At 43.2% G+C, this 12,883-nt stretch overlaps 1 protein-coding gene across 1 annotated transcript in view; it reads left to right on the top strand.

Annotated features, from left to right (window-relative positions):
- Tmem132d (transmembrane protein 132D) overlaps positions 1 to 12,883 on the top strand; it is a 434,330-nt gene that overhangs the window by 250,765 nt on the left and 170,682 nt on the right. The window contains exon 4 of the mRNA XM_051204894.1: positions 10,948 to 11,131. Coding sequence (XP_051060851.1) covers positions 10,948 to 11,131 — 184 coding nt within the window. The remainder of the gene's footprint in view (positions 1 to 10,947; positions 11,132 to 12,883) is intronic.

The raw sequence follows: 12,883 nt of genomic DNA, 5'->3' as shown, positions 1-12,883 counted from the left end.
TTAGGCAACTTGATTCTTGATTGAGAGAAGTAGTGGAGAGAGGACCAGCCCAGGGAGGTTGAATTCACCTGCAGTATGTTTTCCTCGAAATCTGATGTCCCTGAGACTGTAGTCTCCTGGGAGAATGAAAACCTTTCCAAGTGTCCTCACTTGGCGCCATGGACACAACAGAATGTGGATCACAGGTGGATTCTCCAGTTCTTGTCTGTGATCCACAGTTGGGAAAGAGGTCAGAATTCTAAATCACACATTGAGAAATTGATCTTTAGCCTCCCTTCAGCCCCCATGGCACTAAATGGAGCTTATGCCAATCTTGATACCCAGTTTCAATTGCAAGCTATCATCTCCAACATCCTGGCCATAGCTTCAAACACACACACACACACACACACACACACACACACACACACACACACACACACACATCTGAACCCTTAGCATAGTGATCTTGATTAATCACTGATAAGATGACTTGATACAGACGTGCATGTCACCATTGCAGTTCAAACAGGAACTGCACTACAAGATTGATGCCACCTAAAGTCCAATGTACCCGGTGCACACCATATACCCTGAGGTCTGACAGCCATTCAAAACATAGTCCTGATGAAGGGATCTTGTATAGTGTGCAAATCTGGGGCTTTGGGGGTTCTAGTTTCTTTTCCAGTTGCTGGAATAGAATGCCATAACAGAAAGAAACTCAGAAGAGAAAGGATTTATTTCAGCTTATAATTGCAGGTTTGCAGGCCATCATTATGGGGAAGTGAAGGCAGGAACTTAAAAAGGCTAGATGTATCACACCCACAGTCAAGAGCAGAAAGTAATGAATGTACACATGCTTGCTTACTAGTGTTCATCTTTGTTTCTCCACTCGTATACAGTTAAGGACTCCATGCCTAGGGAATGGGGCTGCCCACAGTAGACTGGGTCTTTCCACATTGATTAACTTAATTAATGCAATCTCCGAAGGACATGCCCATAAGCCAACCCAGATTAGACAGCCCCTCATTGAGACTCCCTTCCCAGTGATTCTAGGTTGTGTTAAGTTGATAATTAAAGCTAACATCACAGGAGTTACGTCTGATGCACCCCAATTTGTGGCATAACCAGGATTCTATACTAGGTGCATTTTGTTCCAAAGTCCATTCTATCAACCACCATACTGAGCAATACAAACTATAGATGTCAAAGATGAGCCATGAGGCTGGGAATAAAAAAGAGGATATTTATTTCTGTTTCCTTCTCATATACTGGAAATGAACACACATAACTTGCTGGATAAAAATAAAGCAAAAAAGCAAATTCCTCTCTCCCTTGTGACTTCATAAGATTTTAGTAAATCACCCATCATATCCCAAACGGAAAAGGCAACGTTGACTTGAAGTTTATCTTTAATTATATTTAAATCACAAAGCCTAACTGAATGTATTGACATTTCTACCAAGAAATTAATTGACATTACATTAACCTCAACCAGCAAATTAATTCTTCAGCCTCAGACCTTGGGCACTAGAAGCCCGAAGCACAATTATGTATTGATCATGGGCGGTGGCGTGACAATCTCACGTGGAAGTTTAAAGAAACAGAAACCACTTTTTGTAGGAGGAATTACATACGTAATATTTGGATTAATTTTATTACAGGGTAATAAAGCATCTGAGCCTGTGAACTCTGTCATTTGTCATGTCAGATAGGAGCTGAGAAAAACCATTAGTAGATTTAGCACTGGTCATCACTATCAATTAATAACCCTTTTTGAATTTTCATGTGAACATAAGAGCATTTTTAGTCCAGCAATTCAATTCGATGACATGCTTAAAGAGATTGTGGATAGAGAACAATAATATCTATAGATCTTTTATTTCAGTGTGACACTCATACTGTAGGGTGTATACATGCCTCAGATATCAAATATGCTTTGGATATTGGGTGCAGGGGTGTGTGTGCGCGCACATGCGTGCACGCACATACACATGGGTACATGTATGTGTGTGAAACATCTTGATTTTCTGCTGAGGATGTCATACAGCCATGGTGATTCTTTCCTACTTCCAAGCACCAACATACATATAAAGACACTTTAACCCCCTTCACATCTGCATCTGCCATCCTTTGTCCTGCCTGGTGACATTCTGATTAAATGAAATGTAAAGAAACTCTGCTTTCTTTATACTAACTTAAAAATAATAAATAGTTGTAGTGAGGTCTAGGAAGCAGAGTCACCAGACATAGTGGGAGAAATAGTTTCCAATTAAAATTTTATGATGGGATATCTTATAATGCACACATTCATAAACTCCTGCTAGAATGCTGACAATGTCTTCACACAAAGTTATCCCATCACAGACCCTTCTCAAGTCCCCAAGAAGAGAAGTTTAGACATTCAGAAACTAACTGCATGTCATAGGCTTACTTACATTTCTTGCCAAATCTACCTTACTTGAGTTAATAGTTCCTGCCCAAGTTGCACTGAGGGCTAAAGCTTCATCCTAAATGCTGGCCATCCAAGGTACCTGTTTATGCAGACAAGATGTGGTCTAGAACAGTCGGAAGCCCTGGCAAGGATACTAATGTGTCTGTGGCATACAGATTGGATTTCTTTCTTTCTGTTTTTAGGGAAAAAAATCTTCCAACAAAAAGAAATGTATAAAAATAAAATATCTCTCTATCTCCAAGCGAATATGTTTAAGAAAATGTCACGAAGTGGAGATGAAAGATTTAGTGTTATTTTTCTCCCTCTGTTTGTCTGCTGTAGCAATTCCAACTCAAGTGTGGAAAATGCTTTCCCTTTGGGAGTGCAGGGGGCTCCCCAAAGATGTCAAGGGCACTTGCTGCTTTTAAATAGAATTTTGCCTTTTGCAAACAGCTAATTTCCCATCCTCCATCTTGGCTCCCCCAACCCCTTGGAACATGGAAAAGCCTTCTTGAACTATGGATTAACAGGTGAAGTACGCCATAAAAGATCATTTAAGTCAATCCAGGTAAAACAGAGGTGGAAATACAATTAAAATAGGAACAAAAGGGGTCAGATTGGGAACTCGTCTTTTAATAAATGAAACTTAGAACCTAGGAAGTAAGGTTATTTCATCTCAAATACACTGATCATATAATTAGAATGTTGGGCTTATTCTTAAAAACTGATGCAAACGTTGTCTAAGTGGGAGAGTTTCTGTCTTGCAAAGAAAACCCCTTCCATTTAGGACCATTTTGAATGAGTAACTGCATTGCTGTGTACATTTTCTTGGGTAGACATGAACAAATCTATACACCCTAGACAGGGCACCACAAACAAAACAAATAAGCAAGTTCATGCAAGCCTAGCTGCAGTTTAATTGGGGTAATCCACAGGATTGAGGGTGAGGGGTTTCCTACAGGAACATGAGTGAGGGGTTACTTACAGAACCATGGAGAAGTTATTCACAGGAGAACAAGCGACTTATGGACTGCTATCGCACCAAAACAAAGCAGTGTTCCTGCCAGCAATGGCTGTCTGCTTATGCATTCTCTGTGAAGTGTGGGTCCATGTGAGCCCTCCCTCACATGACCAATTGTCAGTGGTACAAATTAAATGTGGGTCTCCTCAAAGAAATCACAGATGCTGAGGTTTCAAGAAGGCATGGACCATGTCCTATCCAGAGGACAGCATCCCACAGCATCCATCTCTGTCACATTTCTCTCTGGGACTTCTGCTTCATAACTTTGAGATGATGACATGCGTTGCAAAGGATCAAACTGGTTAAACTTTTTGATTTTCACTTTTTAACACTGCCATATCCCTATTTGTCAGTCATTTTGTGTGTCAATCAAGTAAAATAGGCAAGTCCTCCTCTGGAGACTTGACCCTGTCCTGGGTCAAGGCTGGCTGTGTCATTGTCCATTCCGATGATAAACTACGGTTGCTGCTCTGCATGCAAGGGCAGGGCTTAAGATGACAAATATTGAAGGATGCCTGCATTTAAGAAAGATCCTCCCACTCCGATTAACATTCTATGGTCCTGCAGAGATATTTTGTGAAACCTGTAATTCATCTAAAAGAATGTCCCTTTGCTTCTTTTATTTTTTTCTTTCCACTGAAGCTTGGCCTATTGCTCTATTTCAGTTGAAATAATTTGGTACTTTTTAGTACCTAAAAAACCCCCAAGCCTGGTGTATGAATTCTCACCCTAATAGCAGCCTTTATAATAGGGCTATACAAACTGCTATCATTCTACTTCTCTTGTTGTTCAATCCAGAATAGCCCCAGGGTCAACTCCCATAGATGAACTTTCTCATTATTAGCAGTGGCGAGAAGTACTTGACTAGTTCACATTCTCTTCTAGAGAAGTATCTATGTCATGAAGTGAATACCATTTCATTATTTTTAAATGCTATTAATTTGTCATTTTTTTTCTCCTGACAAAGACCAGAAGTTGGCAAGCTTTTCCTGAAAGTGGTGAGATAGCAACACGCCACGCTTTGTAGACCACGCGTGCTTTATGCTGCATCATCTTTTTTCTTTTCAAACATTAACAATCTAATGCTTAATGTTAGCTCAAAAACTGGTACATAAGAAAGCTATGACTGGTAGGTGACTGGTGAAAACATGGCTTGCTGCTTGGGGGTAGTTTTAAAGACTTGCATGGCCTTCCTATCAACCACTCACCTGCACCTCCTGCCCCACTCAGTCCCAGGACTCTTAAGATTCCAGTCCAAGCTTTCCCCTGCATGACTGCCCTGGACCTCCTGATAGCACAAATTTCCCCTGGGAGGTTTCTCTCTCAGCAAGCCCTTAGACTTTCCCCCCACTCTTACGGCTATGGGGCTCTGCTTGTTATGATGCCATGTTACTCGGTGACCTCCTTCACCAAAGGCTGAACACCTGTGACTTCTGCTTCTACAGTGAGTCTTTTGGGTTGGTGGATGATGCACTGGGTAGAGGTAATTCTAATGATTACTCCTACTGTGGCCAATATTGGATTGGCAAGGGCTGCATCTGCATACAGTTTTGCCATCAGTACAAGCCCAGCTCAGGAGCTATAAGACTACTAATTGATCATAACATTCCATTGATAACTTTAGAATCGAAGTCTCTACCACAGAACAATAGAACAACAATGAAAATTCTAGAAATAATATATCAATTGCTGACAGAGTAACTGACCGGTGGTGAGCTGAGGGACATAATGAGACTTAGAGAAACATAGCCCATTGTGGCCAAATCCCAGTTCTCTCTCTCTCTCTCTCTCTCTCTCTCTCTCTCTCTCTCTCTCTCTCTCTCTCTCTCTCTCTATTTCTTCTTCTACTTCTTCTTCTTCTTTTTCTTCCCTCCCTCTCTCTGTCCTTCCCTCCATCCTTTTGTCCCCCAGAATGACTCTGGTCACAAGAGAGTCCATGAGAGGACAAATTTATAGTGACAAAAAAAAATCTCATTATGAAGTACATACATTAAAGGAGTTGTGCATATTTTACTTACTCATAAAAGGTCTTATACTGAAAATGGTAATGAAGAAGTTAGGAAAAAAGTGCCAGTAATGGAAAACTTTAATGGCATGATAATGTCTAAGGAGAAACAATTTGCTTGAGTAATATCCCCATTTTAATCTTGAGAATGAGACATGAAAGAGGATACTGGAAAGGAGAACAGTGGTCCTTCCATGTGGGAGACATCTGGTCACTCATGTCTGCATCAGATGCAAATTTCCCAAATGCCTCGGAAGGCGAGGACCGCAGTGATGTGGGGAGCTCTTCTAAGGTGGGGCTGAGCCTGGAGTGAGGCCCTCTGTAACTTCATTCATTCCCCACTGCTGTTTCTGCAGAACATTTGTGAATTGCCTCTAAGTTCTGTTCTAGTTTGTTTGCTATTGTTGTCAAAGTGCTTTGATCAAAAGCAACCTGGAGAGGAAAGCATTTTGACTAGGCTATACCTCTGACCATAGACCATCCCTGCGGGGAGTCAGAGCAGGAAGCTGGGAGCAAGAACTGAAGCACAGACCATGGAAAAGTGCTTCTTATTGGCTTGTTTCCTACTTCCTCACACAGTCCAGGACCATCTGCCCAGGGATGGCACCACCCACAGTGGGCTGTACCTTCTGGCATTAGTCACCCATCAAGAACATACACCACAGGCTTGTCTACAAGCCAATTTGGTAGGGGCATTTTCTCAAATGAGGGTATTTCTTCTTAGATAACCCACCCCAGCCTGTGTCAAATTGACAAAAACACCTATACAGGACAATATCCTCTTATTTTGAAAATTCCTTTATATTCCATAGGAGTGCCAATGAGATGAACACTTATTAATGTATGAATGTGTGAAGGAGTATTTGTAACCTTCTATTGAGGGCTTTATGAGGGAAGACCCAGCCCAAGACAATGGCCTTTCCCATAAAGTGTAGCTGCCACACTGGGTGCTAGACTGTGAGCAATTGCTCTCAAGTTGCCTCCTTTAGAGGCAAGGGCTGGTTCATCCAACTTCAGCACCAACAGTCTCTGCTAAATGGCGAGGCCCCAGCAAATAACCCCTCAAATTCAGATCTTGTAAACCGGCTCTAAAAACTCCAAAAGAATTTTATTAGTTACTTTTCTCAATTCTTTGAAGTTTACGTGGCTCACTGCCTCAGGGAGGACAGTCTGTTATGGAAGGGAAGGCATGTTATGGCAGGTGGCCTGTGATCTAAACTGTTCATGTCTTGGCTAATCAAGAAGCAGAGGGTAGAAGTGGATATCACCATCGAGGTCCACTCCTGGTAGCTAGTTTCAGTCCCTAGCCCTCACTTCTGAAGTTTCCACAGCCTCCCTAGGCAGTGCCACCTGCTAAGGACCAAATGTTCAAACACATTCAAACCATAACAGGAACTATTCAATGAAAGCCAGACATGGGTCATTAGCAGTGAAAGCGTTTAGAGTCTAGGGTTCAGGCACAGGGGGACAATGGAATGGATGGAACATCTGTACAAACCTATGAACCACCATTTCTAGCCTAATATCACACATCTTACGCTCGGGTGACCTTTTAGAAAGTGTATGGCAAGGGGTGCTAGCAATATATATCAAAGGGTTCCCTAAGTCACTCATGTCCTAGACTCCCCCTCCTACCCCAATCCTCCACCTCTGGCTTTATGTTTTATTTCCTAAAATTTCACCAATTTATCCTTCAGAGAACCATCTGGAGCAGCCTAAAGTTGGGAGTGAAATTTCACTCTCTGTCTCCCCCACCCACTTCACCATGCTACCACAGCACTCACACACACCCCAGAAGCCAGTCTCCCACGTGGGTGGCTGCAGACTGAAGTTGGCTCACTAGAATGCTTCTTAAGGCCATACCATAATATATTGGTTTCTAATGCATAATAAAGAAGAACAAATACAGATGTTATTAAGGTGTGTCCTGGTTAAGTTGTCAGCTTGACACACCTAGAGTCAAGGGAGCAGGGAACATAAACTAAGGAATTGTCTTGATCAGATTGGGCTTTGGTCATGTCTGTGAGAAACTGCATTGATTAATTATTGATGCAGAATGGCCACACCTTCTGTTGAGGCACCCTCCCTTGGCAAGTGGTCCTAGGCTGTATAAGAATACCAGCTGAGTATAATCACGAGGGCAAGCCCCCAACCTGCATTCATCTGCAGGCTCTGCTTCAGTTCCTGTTTGAATTCCTGCCCTGACTTCCCTCAATGATGGACTAGGACTTTGAAGTGTAAGCTAAATAAACCCTGTCAGTGTTTTATCAGGACAACAGAAAGGAGACTGGAAGACGTAGTAACTTGACTTCTTAGCTATTAATATTGCTCCCACTCAAGGGTCGAATGTCTATGTGGTGTTTGATCTCTCCAAATGCAACGTGTGATAATGCGTTCACAGCTAATGCTCTAGTTTTCATGCCTCCACTTTGATTTACTGAAACATCACAGGACTCAGAGAGTTGGCAGAGGACCCTAAAGGCAAAGTTGATTTCAAAGCATCTTGAAACAAATCCCTTTCTCTCTCTCTTTCTCTCTGTTGTGGCTCGCAGAGTGTATTTGAAGGATCTCTGACATAGTTCCAGTTGTCAACCTGACACACCAGAGAAGAAGAAACCTCATTTGAGGGATGCCTCCATCACGTTGGCACATGGGCAAGTCTGTCTGGGCATGTTATCAGTTTATGTTTGTTGTAGAGGGCTCAGCCCTCTTAGGGTGGCACCATCCCTGGGCTGGTGGTCCTGGGTTCTGTAAGAAAGCAGGCTGAGCAAGCCATGAGCAGCTAGTAAGCAGCTCCCTCTGCTTCAGTTCCTGCCTCTGGATTCCTGCCCTGATTTCTCTTTGTGATGGACTGTGACCTGTAGGCTAAATAAAACCTTTACTCCCCACATTGCTTTTAGACAGTGTTTTGTCTCTGCCATGGAAAAGCAAATTAGGACAGCTGGATTCTTGATAGCTCTTTCCTTCCTCCTCTTTGGGATTTGATGTGTTGTATTGACAGAGTGCCCCTCTAATTCATCTGCTTCTCCCAAGAGATGTTATAGTATTTCCTGTGTTCTCATAGAGAATCTGTCATCTTCCTGTGTCTATAGGATTCCTTTATGGTATGCCTCCTTGATGGTCATCAATACCTCTGACCTCTGCTTATCTTGAAATGTTCATATTTCTCCCTCAGTTTTACAAGGCATAGCAACTTTGGTTAAAGGTGATTTATTTTAGTGATTGAAATATGTTGTGTATTCCATACTTTCCTGGCTTTGGGGTTGCTGATAAGACATCCACTGTTATCCTTATGTTTCTGCCTTTGTATATGAGGAGGGTGAAACTCTTGCTGCCAAGGCTTAAAAACTGAGTCCTGTCCCCAAGAAGTATGTAATGGGAGAACCAGCCCCTGCACTTTCATGACTTCCACATATGTGTGGTGGCACACACACACACACACACACACACACACACACACACACACACACACACAAATAAATGCAACTCAAAAATAAATAAGCAAAATAATTAAACAATAAAATTAAATGGATAATAAAATAGCTAGGTGTGGTAGAACACATCTTTACTTCTAGTATTCAGACAGAAGGCAGAGACAGGTGGATCTCTGAGTTTGATGCCATCCTGATCTACATGGAGAGTTCTAGGCTGTCCAAGGCTACACAGTAATATCTTGACTATAAAGAAATATAACAGAAGATAGTGCACTCTTAGTCTGTATCTCCTCCTGCTAGGAAGATGTTCTTTGCCACTGAGAGAGTGGGGCTGGTGGTGGAAGGCATTCAAATTAAGTCAGAGACCGCTTCTAGCCAGAATTCCCTCTGATTTCTTCAGGTTGCAAATTACACCCCATCTCTGGTGCTCTGGAGGTGATCCAAAGCAGTGCAGGGCTTTCTGTACCTGAGGCTCTGAGGACTGTGGAAGACCCAATGCATTTGGCCTTTTCAGTCTATTAGATTAACTGTAGCACATCCCACTACATACTTCCCATCCTTCTGTAAGACTTCAGGGATGAGAGTGGGTGTTAGGGAGGTGGAGGGTGTTGAGGAAACCACCATAATCATCCTCCTGCTGCTGTCACCTCTGTGTGATCTGTTGAACATCTGTGGCATCCATCAGGACTCTGCATCAAGTTCTACTTATGCTTCTACCAGCTCTGTTCTTTTCCTGTCTAGGCAGTGGTGGAGATGGGCTGTGCACTTTGGATCTCCTTAAGTCTGGTACCCTGTCCACAGTCTACTGTGCTCTGCCCACCCCATCCTCACCCTCCGAAACATTGAATTCAGCTTCTGGTTTGAGTTTCCAGCATCCAAATGCCAGATTCTAGTGATAGCTCGTATCCACTGTTCTCAAATACGTGCTTTGAGCAGGACCAATCCAGTATGAGCATCTTGACATGGAACGGGGTATAGTGGGGGTACTTTTTCTGCCTTCCTTGTTTCTGGTATCTGTGGGTCTTTCTCTTGTTTCTGTATCAGTGGCTTATATATTGGGTTTTGTTCATCCAATCTCGTGATCTCCAGTCAGTCATCTTAACCTTGGGTGTTCACAGTGGCTTTTTTTCTAGCTTCCAAGTAAGAGATTGCATGTTGGGTGGTGTCATTCAACATATTTCCGTAAACTGGGTCCTCTATGAAAAAGCACCGCTCATGAGGATAGTAAATGCCAGTGTTCAAAGGCACTTTTGTGAAGATGTAAAACTTGAGTCACTAGACACACATCTGCTCACTAATGCTCCCATAAGAGCCCCTCTCAGACAACCCCTCTGAGCTCTTGCCTACACCTCTTTCATCTTCCCCTCAAGAAAGGCTTGCATGAAACCATTTTCTTTCTCACCTGTCACATAGAAGAGCAGACATTGTACAAGAAGGAAACTTTGAAGAGACAGAAGTAGTCAGTTAATGAAAGTAGCAAAGGGCTGCTAAAATAGTTCTGGTCATCTAGCCTGGATCCATTTCCAGAGGTGAGCTTATGGGAACTAAGATGTCTAGACGCTAGCATTTGTCACAACCACTCCTGTCATAGCTGATGACGTCTCTGTGTTTATCAGAAGTGGGATGATCCCTGAGCCCACACCCTTGCCTGTCTTCTGTTCCCCTGCAGTGCTGATTTACCATCAGTAGAACACAGGCCATGGCACCCTTAAAATAATGTGCATCTGACTGAACTGGCTGTGGCTTTGAGATTAGACCACTATAAATAATGTAGATGTTTCTAGAAGACAAGGAAAGAGCCATTCTGAAAATGGCTCTGAAAATGGGTCCGAGGGTGTTTAGAGAATGCAGCCACTGTTCTGGGGATGCCAAATAACTCAGAAGAAGGGGCTACCCTTAAATGATAATGTCAGAGCCCTGGAAAGGATTGGCAAGCATGCAGATGATGACTTGTCTTTAAATTGCTCAAGGTTTGGAGCACACAAACCCAAGTGCTGGTGAAAATCCACATTGACATAGGTGAGTTCTTCATCTCAGTCACTCACCTCTGTTTCCCTTTGTTCCTACTCCATAGTGTGGATGATGCCTCCTACGAAGTCATGCAGATTGACATCGAGATCGAAGGACCCAGTGACCCACCGTCCACACAGCTTGTCACATGGCAGGTTGAATACCCAGGAGACATCACGTCTGACTTGGGGGTATCCAAGATCTATGTGAGCCAGAAGGACGTGATTGGGGTCATACCACTGGCAATGGTAAGAGAGCCCTTGGGGAACTGGGAATGGGAAAGCTCCGTGCTGTGATCCAAGCTTAAGGATCAAGGATGTCAGTAAGCAAGTACCAAGATGGGGACAAAATGGGAGCATGAAGCTCACTGCCAGTAGCCAACCATACATATTCTAACTGATAGTCTTTAAAATCCCATTTATTAAATGTAGCCCAGTTAGTAGTTATGAGCCTATCTTTATATGAATATTATAGATGATGGGATGAACATGCATGATATAATGTCGATCACTTAAGGGTTTCGAACATATGCAGCTGTACAGAGTGCTTGGTTTAAGTATACATGTGCTCATAATGAGATGCAAGGAAGGCTGGGCTCCCTAATCAACAGTATCACAATGACGTAGACACTTCCACAAGGTACATAGAGAACGGGTTTGCAAAAACAATGAGTTATCCCCACAAGAAGTCCTTATCTCCACAAGAAAAGAATAGGGTTCAAGGAAGCACTCATGTTGGTTCTGAGGGTCTGGTGTCTTCCACTGGCATTAGCCACCTTCCTGCAAAGCAGGAAAACACAACTGAATTCTGGTATCCATTTACAAGTCATGTTCCTAGTTTGCTTTTCATTGCTGTGCTAAATGCCAGGACCAAAGGCAACTTGGGGAAGAAAGGGCTTATTTTACTTACAGCTTACAGCCCATCACTGAGGGACTTCAGGGTGATAACCCAGAGGCAAGAATTGAAACAAAGGCTGGGGAGGGATGTTTCATACTCTCTTGCTCCTCATGGCTTGCTCAGCCTGCTTCCTTTGGTCATCCAGGACCCCTTGCCCAGGGGTGGCCCTACTCTGGGATAGACCTTCCTCCACCAATCATCAATCAAGAAATCATCTATCAATCAATCCAGTCTGATGGAGGCACTGTCTCAGTTGAGATTCCCTTGTCTCAGAGACTCTAGCTTGCACCAAGCCTACGAAAACCTGACCAGCACACCATGCAAACATAAATTACTTGGTCCTCAACTCCTTTTCTTTTACCGGGTAGAGAAAATTACAGCCGGTAGTTAGTTGTGAGAATGAGATCGTTGGGCCAAGGCTGGAAGTCAGTGATGAAATGCTTACCTGGCATGTGCCAAGACAGGTTTCAATCCCCATCCCAACAAAACTTAAGCTGAATGAATGAATGGATGCATGAATGAATGAATGAGTAACCAATGAGTCCTTACAAGAATTCCAGTCTCTTGCAGACATATAATAAATACAAGCTACTATTATGGCTCTTCTGTTATTGACAGCAAGGATCAAAGAACACTCCACAACAAGGCTGTCATTCTCTCAGGAAAACACTGTTCACGGCCGTGCTCTTCATAGTCTAAAAGCCAGGCAGCAGGCAGGCATAACTGATCCTTGGACTGGACTGACTTAACTAGATTTAAATACCTTGGGTTTGATGAGTTCCCAGCAGGCTCTCTGAGGGGCCACCTCTGAGTCCGAGAGAGAGATCTGGGCTCTGACTCCCCCTGTCTTGTATCTGGGGCATTTTGGGGTTCCCATTTGTAGGGACATAAAATAATACTTCACATGAGAGAGTGTGACCATTATGACATGGCCTTGCTTCTGCTAGTGTGTATGCTCATGAAGGGATAGCTGGTAGAGAAACAGAGATCTGTAGATCAGGGTGAGGTTTGAAATTAGAGGCATGCGTGCCAGAAGAAAGCTTGACAAGTTGGGGGTCTGATGCTGTGGGAAGCCACTGCAGGAAGGACCATAGGGAAGTGCC

Source organism: Phodopus roborovskii, unplaced genomic scaffold (genome assembly GCF_943737965.1).
Source record: "Phodopus roborovskii unplaced genomic scaffold, PHOROB, whole genome shotgun sequence".
In the NCBI taxonomy this organism is placed as follows: Eukaryota; Metazoa; Chordata; class Mammalia; order Rodentia; family Cricetidae; genus Phodopus; species Phodopus roborovskii.
This window is presented reverse-complemented; position numbering and strand designations above follow the sequence as displayed.